Raw genomic sequence first — 18,566 nt, 5'->3', positions numbered from 1 at the left:
CATGAAAGTCAATCAGTGCCAGGTTGAACATAAAATTTTTTTAGAAACTTAGAATAAACTAAGTAAAACATAAGAGCTATGTTCGGCCTAGCTAAGATCAAAATTTACGACTAGTTTCAGCAAATGGGCCTTAAAGATTATATTAGCTTTTATTATATTAGCTATTATTATTATCAATTCAAAAGATTTTAAATATTTTATTTTTGATTCAAAAAAATTTAAATGTTTATTTAAAAGTATTCGACCTGATGATGGAGTAGCAGCTCCGAAACGCGTCGTCGTCTCAAAAAATATAAAAAGTTGTAATTTTTAAAATAAAAACTTAAAATAAATAAATATTTATATAAAATAATTGTGTAACTGTTTATTATATTTTATTTAAACAAATAAAAAGTTTATGTTATGTACATTAATTTCTAATTAAAATAAATTTGTACTTAAAATTTTCATTTTGTAACATCTAACATTTGCTTAAAATTAATACCTAATTAAATTTATAAATTCGGAATATCTTTTAAAATTAACTTAAAAATAAACATACAAATATAATCACATAATTAAGATTGAACATTCGATTTTATCCAATCGAGAAACGATGCAACTCTTGTGTAAACACCAGGAAAATTAGAGACTCCACAAGTTCTTGGACCGAATGAGACTAAACCTAGCAACGTATAACGGAATCTATTATCAGTAGTTCCATCGTCCATTAAAGGACCTCCACTATCACCTAAACCAAAAATTTTTGATTAATTTTTGACTTGAAAATATGAAAAATTGTAGATTTTGATACCTTGACAAGCATCCATATTTTCTCGACCCTGGACACATATTTGAGAGGGTTGAATAAATATTGGTGTCCAAGAATTTGCACTGAATTGTGCATACGTAACGGCACAAGCACTCCGGTTAACAATCGGCAATCGGACATACTGTAGAGAAGGTTTTTTGTTCAATGCTAATTCTGACTGATGAGTACCTGTTGATTTGATATTTATTTTATACGAAAATTATTTCCGGAATTAAGACAATGTGTCAATTGAAAAATAATGTAGATCATATTTTATTAGTTTAAACTTTAACCTGCAATATTTGAACTCCAACCAGCAACAATTGCCAAGTTTCCAGTTAGTTCGACGTCACGTTTTGCAAGATTATTAAAAGGTAAGCAAATCGGAGTTAGGGGAACTACAATATAAAAATATTTATAATTTTTATCATTATTAAATTTATGTACATAATTTTTTTTAATAAATTATGACTTACCTCCTTCGTCTGGTCTAGCTATGCGAATTAATGCAATATCATTTGCATATTTCGGTGAGTCGTAGTTGGGATGAGCAATAATCTGTTCCATTTCATAATCCTGATGTACTCGACACAAAACTGGATTACTGTTGCAGTCTGTCTTTCGTTTTCCGCGCACTTCTCCAATTCGAATATGGGAACTGAAAGAATTTAATAAAATTAATTGATATGTTAAACATTTAATTCTATCACTTACAGTTGAAGATCATCGATTAGATTAGTGACGCAATGAGCAGCAGTTATCACATATCGGTCACTGATTAAAGATCCAGCGCATCTGTAGCTTACTTTTTGAGAAGCTGCAATAATTAATTGTATTTTAATTTTTGGGAATAATTATGCAATTTGTACCTACTTAAAGTATAAAAAACATAATAATTTTAACTTGTACCTCATAAGCTAGGGCTTTTAGATAACGGTGTGTGCAGTGCATGCTTTGTATTCAGTAATGAATATTAGACTTTTTGTTGATTAGCTTTTTTCAAACGTATTAAATTTTTCAAACAAAAAAAAAATGTTCCACATACGCCATAGTGACCCAATTCAGGTTTTTATGATGAGTTTTATTTCTATCAATTCTCATTCAACTTATAACATTGATGTACCAAACATAACGAGATAAATTGGGTATGGATTAGAACAAAAAAAAGTTATCGGTTCACTGTGGTGTATGTGTAACATTCTTCTCAATTCATAATTTTTAAGACAAAGTGCTAACGTCAAAATCTTTCTGAAGGGTGTCATGTCATGTGATAGTCCAGATAAAATGCTGTCAAGGCTTGGAAGCTTACGATGCCACTCGCACTGATGACACACAATTTTGGGTTTTGACATTGACGATGACGGTGCGAAAACGTCAGAGAGTCAAAATGTTGAGCGATTTCAGTGGCCATGCCTAGAAATACGAATAATATTCGCAAACAATGAATCAGTCAACACAAACTTTTATGATCATTAAAAAGCAAAAGAATGAGAAAGTGCTTTTTAACATACATAATGTAGATGGAAGATGTTTTTATTTTAATTTAAAAGTTGGCAAATCCCAACAGGTAGAGTCATATACTGCCCATAATCTCGTAAAGGCGCTAACTACAAAATTTTCGATTTTGATTTTTGAAGTAAAAACTTCTTTAGTATCGAAGTGATTTGAAACAAGATGAAACAAAAAAGCGACACGAAAAATCAATTGATCATAACTTTTAGGTAATTAAATAAATTATAATTATGCAAAATTTCAATTAATTTAATATTTAAAATTCTGAGATAACGGTGAAAAGATGTTCTTTTTCTAAACACGTAGTATCTTTTGATCTAGAACACATAACAAATTTATTTAACTTTAATTCGCATGCTGATAATATTACCTTTTATTTGATATATCACACATAATGGTACGAGGTCTACAAGTTATTATAATCATTAATTGAAAAACTTGAAATATACCTCAAAACACCTGTTAAGATCTGTTTGCCGATGACCAGCCACCAGTGTACCGTAGCTCTATTTTAAATATTTAAGGGAAAAGGTTTTTTGTTTTGTTTGCGTGAAACAAAAATTAGATTTTATAACATAGGGGAAAGGTGCTAACAGTGCGACAGTGCGAACAGTGAGACAAACCATTTTTCTCTTTCCTGAAAGCAAGCACAGTAACGCTAGTTTGGGTTTATTTCCCCTTCTGCGTTTTTTAATATTGTCCTTTCATAAAATAACTAACAAGCACTTAGAATTCCTTGTTGTTTTACGTAATTTTATATTTTTCCGAGAAATGAAAAAAAGCAAACAGTATGAGACATGGTTTTGTGGTCTTTTTACTTTTGTTTTTTTTTTCTACTTTTTTGTAACTTTTTTGAAGAAATTTGTTAAAGTAACATAAATTAATAAATTATGTACTAGTTATTCAATTATTTAACGTCTATTTTATAGTTTAATATGATGCTCTTATTCAAAAGTAAAATTTTTGTAAAATGTTTTTGGTTCCAAATTTGAAAAATTATTCCTCAAATGCACATTTAACTTTTCCATTATCAACCAACCAATAGGTAATAGGAACAAATAATTTTGCATAGATCTATTATTATATTGGCAAAGAATCAATGCATTTAATTTCGAAAAATAAATTAAAATTACTAAAGTTAAAAAACTAGCAATTAATTGAGGCATAGTTAAATTAACTGACATTCTGTAACAAGTGATATTCTTGCAACACTCATTTTATTTCCAAATATCAATTTGCTCCAATTCCACTTAAAATCAACTCCACCTCATTAAAAACGGATTTATATTTTTTCTAAGTAATCTGTCTATAAACATAAATGTAAACCGCACTGCATCGCAGAAACAAAAAAAAAAAAAAAAAAAAATTATATAAAATCAACAATGCAGCAAGCTCGGAAATTGGTTATTTTTTTCTTCAGACTTCTTCCAACTCCGATTGCACTCAATTACATGAACTCAATCATAGAAAAATAATAATGATTGAAATTCAAATTAATCTATTTCCATTGTTTCAGATTAACGATATACAAATTACAAGTCAATCAACATCAGAATACAAAGGAAAGAAGCCATATCAATGTGTGATTTAAGTCAATCTAAACCAAATTGCGAGCCATCAACTCCATGTCCAACTACTTTATCATCAATATATAAATCTAAACCGAAATCAGAAATCAAGTGCAGTGAATCAGTGTCATCATCTTCATCATCTTCATTAAATGGTTGTAATGAGACGATGCCATGTACAAAAAGCACATCAAAATCACCTAGTGATCTTGCAGCACCATCACAACAATTACCATCAGCACCTGAGCCATCAGCCTTGAGCATTCAAAGCATCTCAAGCCACTATGATGCTCTTATGCAAATGGACAAATCGACTAAGTCACTTATCAAGTGTGCTACAATGTTTTTTGTTGGCGTTTCACTCGCTCGAAAGATGAGATACATTATTGATAGTTTAAATGTGATCTAATAAAATAAACTTGTAATATTGAAACTTACTTTTATTGACATATCCAACCCGAGCAATCCATGGAAACTGGCCAGGTCCACTATCCTTTCCGCCAACAATTCGTGTATTCACTGAAAGTCCACAATATTCCGAATTCAATAGATTCGGTTTGAAATCATCATTCTCGATAATTCGTTTGTCTACTGAGGGATCAACTGTTGGTTCAAGTTTTGAAAACTTGAATCCACTTGGAGCTGGATACCCATATAAAGCATCAAAACTATCATATCCATGTGGATCGATAAAAGGTTTTAATTGTTTCTTTTTGGAATTGATGTAAATTTCTTCATTAAATCCATCTTCAAAAGCTGGAGGGCAATTCTTCCTCGTGCGAGGATCTTCAAAATCAACCAAATTCTGTTCATAGCCGGGAAATTCATCGAAACCATAATTGAATTTTCTTACAATTTTCTTTTTATTATTGTGCACAAAATATTTGTTATTATTGAATTTGATGGTGTCCCACACCCAAGGCTTTTCGTCGTCTTCAAAATCAAGAGAATACCTCTGATCGGTACTGGTAGATGGACAACAAACGAGTGGGTGATTATCTGCAAAGCCACACGATGATTTGCGTATTTTGTCATAAATATAAGCTTTTTCCGATGATTGAGCTTTGGTTGCAAGATTAATCATTATTTTGCAGTCTCTTAATTTTATACATTCACAGTCTTTTTCAAAATTATAATTTACATCTGGATTTGATCTTCGGTCTAAATGGGAAAAGCCAAAGTCTGGAAAGGCATTGGTTACTGGAAATAAAACAAAAAGGAGAAAATTATATGCGGTGTAAATAAAAACCCAATCCTGTTCATCTCTCGCAATGGATAAGTGGATGATTCAAATTATTTCAGACTTGCCATGTAAAGGGCATCGCGGGACGACACACAACTCTACCTAAAAAATTGTTTTCGTTAAAAAAATTTTAATTTACTACCCCAATTCCCTACCAATTTTCCAATGAAAAGAAGGTCATTTTTCCCAATCTTTTTTTTAGAAAATCTCAAAATGGTGTACTTTATTAAAATAATTCGAGCACTTAATTATTTTATTTTAGACTATTTTGTTTTTTTTTTTTGAAAATTTTGATATTTTTGAGAAAAAAAAATCAACTTAGCAGCACATTTTTCTTCTGTAAGGAAATAGGAAAAATCTTTCTTATTAGAAAATTCATCAGAAAATAGGGTAGGTATCTACTTAATTTATTATTATTTATTAACAGAAATTATATTTTTAATGTTAAAAAAAAGACAGAGCACTAGCTACAGGAAGGGGTAGATACTTAACTAAAATTAATGCAATAATGTAGTATTCAAAATAATTTCCAAAAAACTTTTTTTTGTTCGAAAATGACGAAAAAAAGTATTTTTTTTTTTTAATTAGTACCTAATTAAAAACTATTATTCTAAAACCTATTTTTATACTTACATTAAAAGACATTTTCTTGTTATTGTTAAGTGGTTGAGCACTTAATTTAACTTTGGGATACTTAACAACCAGTTAATTTGACTAAAAGATGGAATAACAAAACTTATTTTCTGCTCACTTTGCTCTGCTTATTTGAGGGACATGCAGAAAAGATTCTTTCAACGTCACAACAAGTAACTGTAGATTTATATTTAATAACCTAAAATGAAAAAAAATCTCCGCTTTTAAATGGGAGCTTCTAAATATGTGGTAGTGGTAGCCTTATTGTAAAGAAAATATTTCCGCATGATTAATTTTGTCAAAATCTTTGTATAGTTTGATATTTTAATTTGTTACATTTTCCGGCCCAGACGAAAATACTTCAGCATTGTGATTTAACTCTATATCTCAAGAGTGTATTTATATAAACAACGTGTTAGCATTTGCCTTAAATAAGCACTTAGTTTATAAAAATCAATTAAATTTTTCGATGAAATTTTGCATATATACATATTTAGCATATTTTGCATATATATTGCATATTTATGGCATATATTTTGCATATTTTTGATATGCATTAAAATTTGTAATATTTGAATGATAAAACGTCTAAATACAAAGTTTGGTGTCAATATGATGTAAATTAAGAAAGTATGCAAAATCCGAGGTCTAGTGATGAATGAATAAAACCCAAAATTTTAAACAAAAAATTTCGAGGCCAAATTCCCAACCCAAAAGAAAAAATTCCCTGGAAAAAATCTCCAAGTGATTTGATTGCTTGATACACAAATTTTGCAAAATCACTTTGTGAAGACCAAAATACTTTTGGACTTCGATTTGACACCGTAAAATAATTTATTGGTTAACTTATTAATTCAATATTTCAGTAAGGGCCAATTTTTCAATAGTTAGATGATACAAATGATTTTTTTGTCATTAAAAAAAATTTATATTTTTTATACTTTTTTAATGAATATTCTTTAAGGACCAAGAACGAGCAACCCATTCGTGCATTTCACAAATAAAAAATAAACTCATTGACCGCATTGAAATTATACCTTGAAACGCAAATGGTCACGTTTGCACCAAGCCTGCATTACAAATGCAGTCTACTTTTTACTTTACTCAAATGGGACTTCCCATTTTTTTGTCTATGTACTTAAAAAATGATTCCCTTTTCAAATTTTTTGGTGACCAAAGAATTGAATTGAAACACAATTCTTTATGAATTAAATAATGGTATTAATTATAATAAAATTTCTTGAGCCGGTGAGGAAATACGCGTTTATTATGTAGGAACAACTAACTAAATTATGAACTTTAAATTTCCAATTAGCGTCAATTTTTTTTTATTATATTTTGACCCAAATGCATAAAATATTTTAAAAATGTATTTTTTCTTCTTAACTCTACTTAATAGACCAGTTCCGAAGCCTTGAAAAACATTAAAAAATAAGAAAAAATCATAGTTGGATGAAACCCATTGGAAAAGGAGGTGAATATGATACAAATGAAGGGAAAAATAAATTACGGGCAAGCCGAGTTCGGGAAGTGGTAGGGTTGAGTTTTTAATGGTAAAAAATGGTATATCTCGATTTCCGGCAAAACTACAAATCCTATAGAAAAAAGTTGTATGGCAAAGTTGTAGGTACTAAAAAGATCTACATAATACATAATACATTATTAAAATTTACACTTAAATTACATAACATTAATCAATGTAACATAAAATCTTACGGTTTTTGAGTAATTTAAGTGTAAATTTTAATAAATAGCCCAAAATTGTAAATAATGATACAAAAATTTTCGAAAAAAGGTTAAAAATAAATATTTTAAATCAAATAAATTACTGTGTATTCGGGACATAATAAGGTAAGTTTTCACTAAATTTCGTAGAAAAAAACATTTTTTTGAAAAAGATAAAAATAAAAAACCGAAAACTCGGTTTTTTGAATTTTTCACATAAATTTTGAGGTTATCTGAAAAAATTGTTGATACAAAAGTTGTAGATCTTTTTATTACCTACAACCTTGCCATACAACTTTTTTCCATAGGACTTGTAGTTTTGCCGGAAATCGAGATACAGTAAAACCCGGATAAGTATCTCACCTTAAATGTCCCATTTTGATAGGCACTAAAGCGGGTAAGGTACTTACAAGAACCCGCTTAAATGCTCATAGGCAGTTATCTCTATATTTATTTAATAATAAAAAAAAACATGTTTGATTACTAAAAACATAATCTTTACAAAACAAAATTACTTTGAAAGTTTAAAATAGCTAACTAGTTAATTTCTAACTTTAGTAGAATTTTTGAATTTTAAAGCGGTTAAGGAAACGAAATTTTTCTTACAGTCCAAACTTGTTTCAAACGTGTACTTAAAAGAATTTTTTGCAAGTAAATTCAATTATAAGTATTTGAAAAGCCAGGCAATTAAGCGGGGAAGGCAGTTAAGCGAAAGGTACTTAAAAGATGAATTTTATGTGAAAAAATCCTTAAAATTTTGGTTCTAAAAAAACAAAGGTACTTAAGCGGGTTAGGCACTTAAGCGAGAGGCACTTATCCGGGTTTTACTGTATACCATTTTTTACCATTAAAAACTCAACCCTATAACTTCCCGAACTCGGCTTGCCCGTAATTTATTTTTCCCTTCATTTGTATCATATTCACCTCCTTTTCCAATGGGTTTCATCCTACTATGATTTTTTTTTGGTTTCAAAAATTATCGACCCTGGGCTATAAGTTATAAGGAATGCTATAATTTTAAACAATAACATTAGCACTTGTTTTATTTTCCCCGTGATCCAGATCAGATCATTGTATTTATTTACGTTACTACAACGAAGCGAAATCCTGCTTTTGTTGTAACACAAAATAAACACAATGATCTGATCTCAATCATTTGGAAAATAAAACACAGCTTTTGTTTCATTCGCTTTTAAGAACAGTTTATGAATGAAACTAAATAAAAAAGAAAATATTTTTCACTACTAATTTTACATCTTCTCTTCATTAGTCATTTCATGCGGTTACTATAATTTTTTTTTTTGTGAGAAAAATTTAACAAAAAAAAAAAGAGATAATTAAGTATGATTAATGTTCACTAAACGTTTTTGTTTTTTACTAAATATTGTAAGTACTTATGGAAATCTGGGTGCAATGAATAAATTGGTCATATATGGGTTCATGGAATTCGATGACCCCGAAAATGAAATTAATTATTTTCAGGTTTTCTTGTTTCAAGTTAAAGCGTGTCAAAATCACATTGTATGAAAGTATGAGAAAGTAATTATTTACATGAGTTAATTTCGAAGAAACATGAAATTATGCCAAAGAGATCAAGCATCAAGCTGAACAAACAAAAAAAAGGAAACTATAGAGGAGTCCAATATAAGGACTTAAACAAAACGGAATTTGTTTAGTCAGCAATTCTGTCTATCTGAATGGCAATATAGATGTTCCATTAGGTATTCAATAATAGTTATAGGTACATTCGTAAATGTGTTAGAAAGTTTGCAAATTTATTTATTATTAATAATAATTGTTTTTTTTTTTTTTTTTTTACCGTATTATTTAGTATTTTTCCACTGGCTTTATTTATATAATTTGTGAATCCCATAATAATCAAAGCATTTTAATTGTGTAGAACCATCAATATCTTGCCTAACCGCAAGAGTCAATACTAAGCGGCGCCAAACCAGTTGGCTTAGGTAGGGTCGGGAATAAAAACAATTCATTCAATGTCACAAATTCTTAGTCTAACAATATGTCATATGTCATGAATAATTTAGTTAATGAATGAATTTGAATTTTATGCTTTTATTCATTTATTTTTTTTTTTTAAGATACATTTTTCGAGCATAAAAAATACTACAAATATAAATATAACGCATCAAACGCCATTTATTTATGTTGTTAACCCTAAAATAAATTTAAATTTAATATAAGATATTTATCAGCAATAGAACAGCATTTTTTGAATAAAATTCAAGTCTGCAAGAACTGTGCATAAATTAACAGATTTTAAACAAAAATATTTGGTTAAAATAAAAAAGAAATAATGCAAATAAAAGACTCTTCTTTTTGTTGGAATTTCAAGTATAGATAAACAAAGCTCATCCGAGGTTGAAAAATATGACGAACAGAAGTTTAAAGAACAATTTTTAGTAGCCTTGTCTTATTTTATATACATAGGTTCTGGATCACCAAAATTTGAAAATAAAATTTGCTAAGGCTCGGCGCACACATGCGATTTCGATCGCGCGATTATTCAGTCGCAAATTAGATGACAAGAATTTCAATGACTGTAGACACAATTTTCAAATTTTTAATCGCTGGAAGCATGTGTGTTCACAGGCATTGAAATTCTTGTGATCCATTTTTGCGACTGAAAAATCGCGCGACTAAAATCGCATGTGTGCGCCTAGCCTTACACCGTTTCATGAATTCACCTTATCATAAAATCCGATCGTAGATGAAATTTTCGTATGAAATTTTCCATTACGAACGGATTTCGTGATTGTTTTCTTTACGGTCATTTGACCATTAGATTTGAACAGTGAGTATCTCCTGGCTCTTTTGATCTTGAGATGATGCATTTTTTTTTATCGAAAAACGGTCAACTTTTTTTCGACCAAACATGTTTTTTCTTGCATTAAAAAATAGTCGCGCGATTTTTTAGTCGCAAGTGTGTGCACGGTAATTTTATGTTGCGACTGCGATTTTTTAGTAGCAACGACTGAAAATCGCATGTGTGCGCCTAGCCTAATTTTGTTGACTTTCCAACTTACTCACATACCCAACCAAAGTGCCAACGAATCCCATTTTGGTCACCACCACCGTCTAAAAAATATGCATCAATATTGCAGTTTTCGGTTGAGCTATATTTTATTAAACTAAATAATGTTCTTTTAAACTAAAAAACCTAGGACTACTACCTAGTGACTAAAAGTTTTTTTTAATGTTGTGACTATTTTCAGTGCAACAGGTAGGTACATATTTTCAGAAAAACCCACTCTCGTGATGGTACCTACAGGGATTACATAAATTCTGCATGAACATTTCATTATCAAAGAGAACCAAAAACCAAAAGAATGCACCTAAAGAGTTTTGGGCAATATGGTGTTTTTTAAGGCAGAAAGAACGTTATGCACAGTGATGCCAACTGAGGCATAATTATGCCTTTTAGGCATAATTTTATTAGCTTAGGCATTGAGGCTTATTTTTTGACAAAAAGGCATAATTTTTTCATTCCACTCTTGATTTATGTTTTAAAAATTTCTTATAATGTTTTGAATATTTTGATAAAAAAAAACTTAAAATTAATATATTACACTGAGGGAAAAAAACGCAACGTAAAATGTAAATGTTCAACGTTGATTTAATGTTGAAAAAAGAGTGTGTGTACACATGTACACGCGACTGAAGTTATACTTCTCATTCAGTATATGTAAATGAATTTCATTTAATATTTTTAATTTCTATTATTAAATTAATTAATCCACACTTCGTTTTTTTACATTTTTATCAAGTGAACAATAAATTAATTCTTTCATCCTCCTTGCGTCCATGTAGTTTTCAATTTAATCTGTGAAATTTACTCATGTTGTGCGGTTCAGAACGTACACGGTATATGCTTAACGAAAGTAAACAAATTGCGCATAAAATATGCTATATGGTAATTTTATGAGGATTGTGTGTGCTTCAGCACTAGTAGTAGCAATATGCAACTTGCAGGGTTGCTACAAAGCTCAAAAGTGAGCTGAGCTCAGCTCGCAGCTCAGCTCAAATTTTGAGCTAGCTCACTTTTGAGCTATGTACCATAGCTCAGCTCATTTGAGCTAAGCTGAAAGTGAGCTGAGCTGATGGTTGAGCTGAGCTGTTGGGTGAGCTGAGCTGTCGGTGAGCTGAGCTGAGCTGTTGGGTGAGCTAAGGTAAAGTGAGCTGAGCTGAGCTGTGATGGGTGAGAGGATACATTGATTTTTATTTGGAAAGTATAATAAAATATGAAGATATTTTAAACTTTTATAAAACACCATAGCTTAAGTTGTTTGTTTCTAGTTATTAATGGAATTATTTTAACACATAGATATTTTTATAAATAAGACAGATAATTGTTCGTGATCTTTTCTCTTGGTGTTTTTGATAGTAAATATATTTCTATTTTTTTAGTAAAATATTTCTTTTTTTATCATAAAAAAAATTCCGGTACAATCCGGTTTTTCGACTTTTTTTAAAATTCCGAGAAAATCGGTTTTGAAAGTTGGGGTAAATTTTTTTTTTCGAAAAATCCCCGAATCTTTAAACGCTCCTGGAAGCTTAACCGCTTGAGAGTAATTTTTGGGAGTGATGCCAAATGATAGCTTGTGTCATGGGCCTACGCTTTGCACATTGTCAGATTTTTAAAAAATCGCCTTCCATGTTAAACCGCCACATCATGCCTATTTTTTTCAGAATCGTGCCTATTTTTTTTTTACTTTTAAGCTCTCCCGGTTTGAGAACGCGTGGACCTACAGGGATGAGAGTTGTACCCAAATGTAGGTTAGATTCCCCACTACCTTTTGGCATCAAACAAATTTTTTTCATTTTTTTCAAAATTCCGAGATATAGGCGTTGGAACGCTTTGATCTAGAGACAGGGGAGTGGTGCCATATGAAAGCTTATATTCTCAGCTACCCGATAGTGGTATAATCCGGTTTTTCGACTTTTTTTAAAATTCTGAGAAAATCGGTTTTGAAAGTTGGGGTAAATTTTTTTTTCGAAAAATCCCCGAATCTTTAAACGCTCCTGGAAGCTAAACCGCTTGAGGGTAATTTTTGGGAGTGATGCCAAATGATAGCTTGTGTCATGGGCCTACGCTTTGCACATTGTCAGATTTTTAAAAAATCGCCTTCCATGTTAAACCGCCACATCATGCCTATTTTTTCAGAATCGTGCCTATTTTTTTTTTTACTTTTAAGTTCTCCCGGTTTGAGAACGCGTGGACCTACAGGGATGAGAGTTGTACCCAAATGTAGGTTAGAGTCCCCGCTACCTTTTGGCATCAAAAAAAATTTTTTCATTTTTTTTCAAAATTCCGAGATATAGGCGTTGGAAGTTGGGGCGCTCACTTTCAGCTCAGCTCACTTTCAACTCAGCTCAAATGAGCTAAGCTATGGTACCTAGCTCAAATTTGAGCTGAGCTGTGAGCTGAGCTGAAATGTGAGCTTTTTGCAACCCTGGCAACTTGCCACATGGAAATTACCACATGCAACTTGTCACATGCAACTTGCCACATGTAACTTGCCACATGCAACTTGCCACATACAACTTGCCACATGCAACTTGCCACATGCAACTTGCCACATACGACTTGCCACATGCAACTTGCCACATGAAACATGTAACTTGCAACGTGTTGTGTGTTTTATGTTTGCCGTACTGCGGCGTACTGCATTTTTAAATACTAAAGTACTGCCTACTATAAAGGTGAAACGACAGCCCTGCTACCCAGGGTGATCGCGTCATAATCCCTTTGACATTCTTGTCAAAAAGTAAATTTTCATACCCACCCTCCCATAAGAAGTATAACTTCAAAAATTAACATGAAACTTCTTCAAAATAAAATTGAAACGACGTAAGAAATTTTTGTATTTTTGTCGGACTTCAGCTTTTGTTGCATTTTATCACTCTAATTTTAAACAGTGACATAGCACGTTGGTAAAGCACGTTGGTAAAACAAGAGTTGTAGGTTCGATCCCCAGCGGATACCCATTTTGTCTATTTTGTTAATAAATTGATGCTTTTTTTTTTTAAGTTGAAACAACTTTGACTTAAAGATGTTTTATAACGGTAAACCACTTTAAACTGACGATGTTCCACTTTGATTTAGAAATTTTTGTCTTCAACGCAAAATCATTCCGAAAAATAGTTGACTCAACGTGGTTTTCGTTGATTTTAAGTTGTTTTTTCCCTCAGTGTACATATATTTTAAATACAAAGTTGTTCGAAATTTTATTTACAGAATTCGTTTTTACCTTTTAACTCTTGGTAGTGTTTAATTTTTCGAAAGAATTTTGTGCACACTGCACACATATCAATTTTACTAGAAAAGAATATGCAAAAAGCGATTTTGTTGCTATGAAAAGGTCTAAAACGCTTGCAAATATGCTATTATTTCTTATTTGTGAAAAAAAAACTGGTCGCTAATTTCTAAATTCTAAGAAAATTTCTAAGAAATCTAAATTGAGGCATATAATTTATTTGAAAAGGCATAATTTTTTTTTTCAAGTGAGGCATAATTTTGAGTCAATGGGTTGGCAAAGCTGGTTGTGCAACAAGTACCAAAACACCCTTTTAAAAAAAATGGTAGATTTAAAAAAAATAAAACATTTCGATGGTCATTGGCATCAAGAAAAAATAAAATGCACGACTGGGTCGCACGAACTTGCTCTTAGAGTTAAAGTTGCTTAAATTTTTAAGACTTTTTATATAGAAATTTGGAAAAAAAAATAAAATTCGTTTAAAAAAAAAATTAAAATAAAATCTGAAATTGAATTGCCTGCCAAAACAAGTATGCAGTTTTGATTGATATATTAACATGCATTTTTAGAAAAAAAATTTTCAAAATCGTTAGAGCCGTTTTTTAAAAAACTAATTTTTTATAAATATTTTTTTGGAAAAAAAGTTTTAAAATAAAATTGGTATGCCATTTTGTAGAAATCACTAATCAACATCTAAAAACAAAATTTCAAAAAAATTCAATGTCCCGTTTTCGAAAATTTGATTTTTCAAAAAAAAATTTTCAAAATTTTTTTAAAAATCCAAAAATTATTTTTTTGAAAATTTTATTTTTGGTTTATATTTAAATTGTATAAATAATTCTTCACAAAAAGTTTCGTTGAAATCGAATATGCAGTTTCGGAGATATTCGGATTTGAAAAAAACGGTTCTATGGCAGGTACCGTTAATAATGATTTTCAAAAAACAAAATTTCCATAAAACGATAGACCTTAGCTTAAAACTAACATTTGAATTTTTTAAACAAAATCGTTGGAGCCGTTTTCAAGATATTTCAATTTTACTAAAATCGGTATATGACAAGTACCGTTATTTTTGGTCCAAAAAAATTAATTCCAAAAACCCCTCTGGAGAGTCGCCAAAAAACGCTACATACCAAGTTTGGCATCAATCGGCCCATCCGTTTAGGCTGTAGCTTCGTTTACAGACAGACAGACTGACAGACTGACAGACTGACAGACAGACAGACAGACAGACGGACTTCCGGGACCCACTTTTTTGGCATTGTCTACCATCGTAATGTCATGGAAAAATGTTATCTCAACTTTTTTTTTTTGTACGAATGCATAACTTGATATATAGTACCTATATCGCAAGTAAAAAGTTGAGATAACATTTTTCCATGACATTACGATGGTAGACAATGCCAAAAAAGTGGGTCCCGGAAGTCCGTCTGTCTGTCTGTCTGTCTGTCAGTCTGTCAGTCTGTCTGTCTGTAAACGAAGCTACAGCCTAAACAGATGGGCCGATTGATGCCAAACTTGGTATGTAGCGTTATTTGGTGTTTCTCCAGAGGGGTTTTTGGAATTAATTTTTTTGGACCAAAAATAACGGTACTTGTCATATACCGATTTCAGTAAAATTGAAATATCTTGAAAACGGCTCCAACGATTTTGTTTAAAAAATTCAAATGTTAGTTTTAAGCTAAGGTCTATCGTTTTATGAAAATTTTTTTTTTTGAAAATCATTATTAACGGTACCTGCCATAGAACCGTTTTTTTCAAATCCGAATATCTCCGAAACTGCATATTCGATTTCAACGAAACTTTTTGTGAAGAAGCATTTATACAATTTAAATATAAACCAAAAATAAAATTTTCAAAAAAATAATTTTTGGATTTTTAAAAAAATTTTGAAATTTTTTTTTTGAAAAATCAAATTTTCGAAAACGGAACATTGATTTTTTTTGAAATTTTGTGTTTAGATGTTGATTAGTGATTTCTACAAAATGGCATACCAATTTTATTTTAAAACTTTTTTTCCAAAAAAATATTTATAAAAAATTAGTTTTTTAAAAAACGGCTCTAACGATTTTGAAAATTTTTTTTCTAAAAATGCATGTTAATATATCAATCAAAACTGCATACTTGTTTTGGCAGGCAATTCAATTTCAGATTTTATTTTATTTTTTTTTTTTTAACGAATTTAATTTTTTTTCCAAATTTCTATATAAAAAGTCTTAAAAATTTAAGCAACTTTAACTCTAAGAGCAAGTTCGTGCGACCCAGTCGTGCATTTTATTTTTTTTGTACGAATGCATAACTTGATATATAGTACCTATATCGCAAGTAAAAATGGTGAGGGTGTTTTTTTTTGTTTTTTTTTTTAAATGAATTTATATTGGATTTAAAGGGTGAGCTATTTTTTAGTACCCTGAGAACCAAGATTCTACACCATTGCCAATTCGTTAATTTGAAAAAAAAAAAAAACGGAGTAACTAGTTGTACAAAAATTCGCTTTGGATTACATATATTGAACAAATAAATGGTGCAAAATAATTCAACTAAGTCTAGATGGCCCAAAGGGATTTTTCTGTTATTGGCGATCTAAGAACAGAAGAAAAGAATTTTAGTAAACTCCAATCTGAAGGAGGTTTATAAATGGTTTTTAAGGCGCTATTGGTTACCTGAAAAAGATACCATTGTTATTTATTACCATCAGATTGGACGCAATACAATATTTGCAGATGGTCAGCAATTAATTTTCGGCATATGGGTACGAATGCCCTGGCTTAAACTGGAATCACAACGCTCCAACTTACGTTGGCAGGTCAGAGGTTTTTAGCAGCTAAGAACAAATATTTTGGCCAATTGGCCTTCCAAATCACCGGATATGAATATTATTGACAACCTATGGTCGATGTTAACTCGAGAAATCTATAAGAGAGGTCGACCATACAACAACAAAGAGCCTGGAAAAACATTCCCTTGACAAAATTTGGTTATGATCTTCCAGAAAATATGACGTGAGGTGCACGCTATGGTATGAAGTTGAACTGACTTTTACCATTTGCTTTGATTTTATCAATATATTAAATGAACGTTTATCAAAAAGAAACTTGTGAATTGCTTACTTTCAAAGTATGAACTTCTTTATGTAATCTTTTATTTGTCTGTAGATAATTTTAGTTTAATATATCTATGTAATATTAAGTAAACGATCATTTTTTCAAATTAGTTTGATATAATATTATTATATGTCTACATACCAATGCACCTATTTAAAAACAAATTAATTTATCAAATACACCTAATGAACCAACAAAAAACACTTCCTCAAACTTTCCCAATAGTTTTACAATATTTCTTATTTTATTATTCATAGATATTGACCCCCCTATCACTATAATAAACCCTTTATTTTTTTTTCTCACGGGAATATTTTAATCGACTCTGATATAACTATTTGACGTATTGAAAATATTTTTTGATAAGAAATTTTCATTAAGAAAAATACACCCGACACGACAAAATGTAAACAACGGGAATACCTTCAGAAAATGAGAATTTAATTTGATTGAATCGTCAAACTAATTATTTTTTTTAAACATACATACACTGACCGACATAATTCTTCATACAAAGCACAAAGTGTTTCATTTCCTTAAAAGAGCAGTTAGTTAAGAACTGTAATACTTAAAAAAAGGACACAAAATGCAAAAGAATAAGTTGTTATAAATAGCAATTCACTTGAGGTTGAGGAAAATATAAAGGAACCCATAAGAAATTGAAATATTGAAATTTGTGCATCGTACGAAGAATTTTGTCGGCCACTGTATGTTGTCAACATAGGTATTCATTTTTTGATAACGTCGAGCTTAACGACATGTGTAACATGAAAACAATATTGAATGTTCTGAAAACACCATTTTTAATGCAGAACCTGCTTCCGCAGAAAAAAAGGATCCAATGAGGTGCATCAAATATTTCTATTAAAACCCATCTTTGATGGTTACCAACTCTGTATAGAAAATAGCTTAGAATTACTTTTTATTCATCGAGCGGCTAGTGCAATGTCCCCTTAAATCCGACCTGACGAATGGCAATTAATCATATCATAAGGAATGCTTCAAGATATAACCCTGATAGTGATACACAAGAATCAATCAAAGACAACTTAATAAGAACAAATTGTTTTATAAACTCGGTATTCTTAAAACAACATTTCGGTCTTAGAAGTAACACCACTTACATTTCATTGTTAATAAACACAATACGAAGGAAAGTAGAAAACTTTTATTTTTTGTAGACATTTTGAACAGTTTATATGTTTTCGAGCTTGATTACTAATATAAACGATATGTTTTAAATTTTTTTTTTATATCCGCACTTAACTTCTTTAAACAATAACAATAGCGATTTATTTGTTAACCACGCTCAAATTGCATTATGGTCATATGCTTGAGACTGAATCATCTGTTCGATGTTGATCGCATTAAAGTCCGAAACAGACTGAAACCGAAACCAAATTGTGGCTTATACAGATATTCTTAGGCAAAAACGTGTTGATCGATGCCTGATGTGTCTGGCTTTGTCGGATCGGTGCAATCATAATAACCTCATTTTGATCTTGCGATATGGGTGATTTTTAAGACTTGTTATAGAATCCTAAATAAAATTGTATTACCTGGGCAAAGGTATTTCCACTTTTAACTTGGGTTTTACAAATTATTATGCAGAACTGTTCTTCATATTTTTTGTTAATAAAAATTAAAAATTCATTTTATAAGAAATTTATTTATTTTTATTTTTAAATTATTAAAAGAAAAACAATCGATTATGTA

The 18,566-nt window shown here is 30.4% G+C and overlaps 1 protein-coding gene across 2 annotated transcripts; it reads right to left on the bottom strand.

Moving 5' to 3' along the window:
• Positions 1–428: 428 nt before the first annotated feature.
• Positions 429–18,257, bottom strand: LOC129914326 (phenoloxidase-activating factor 3). 2 transcript variants are annotated; one of them, XM_055993517.1, is made up of 7 exons: positions 17,975–18,257; positions 4,309–5,070; positions 1,505–1,607; positions 1,267–1,448; positions 1,084–1,188; positions 794–979; positions 429–730 (listed from the first exon to the last, which is right to left on the bottom strand). In XM_055993517.1, the coding sequence occupies exons 1-7, from the start codon at positions 18,033–18,035 to the stop codon at positions 558–560; spliced, it is 1,572 nt and encodes a 523-aa protein (XP_055849492.1). In that variant the 5' UTR covers positions 18,036–18,257; the 3' UTR covers positions 429–557. The 2 variants fall into 2 exon arrangements, with proteins under 2 accessions (XP_055849492.1, XP_055849493.1); XM_055993518.1 differs by lacking the exon at positions 17,975–18,257 and adding an exon at positions 10,524–10,642 and having other exon boundaries at positions 430–730.
• Positions 18,258–18,566: the final 309 nt, after the last annotated feature.

This window comes from Episyrphus balteatus, chromosome 3, assembly GCF_945859705.1.
Source record: "Episyrphus balteatus chromosome 3, idEpiBalt1.1, whole genome shotgun sequence".
Taxonomy (NCBI): domain Eukaryota; kingdom Metazoa; phylum Arthropoda; class Insecta; order Diptera; family Syrphidae; genus Episyrphus; species Episyrphus balteatus.
Note: the sequence above shows the minus strand (reverse complement) of the source record. Positions and strands in the feature narration are given on the sequence as shown.

Excerpts from the sequence above, each read along its gene's own strand:
- LOC129914326 (XM_055993517.1), bottom strand. The coding sequence starts at position 18,035 with ATGTCTACAAAAAATAAAAGTTTTCTACTTTCCTTCGTATTGTGTTTA. Across the intron at positions 1,608-4,308 it reads GGTTGGATATGTCAATAAAA|CTTCTCAAAAAGTAAGCTAC; the intron begins GTAAGTTTCAAT and ends TAATTATTGCAG. Across the intron at positions 731-793 it reads AAATATGGATGCTTGTCAAG|GTGATAGTGGAGGTCCTTTA; the intron begins GTATCAAAATCT and ends TTTTTGGTTTAG.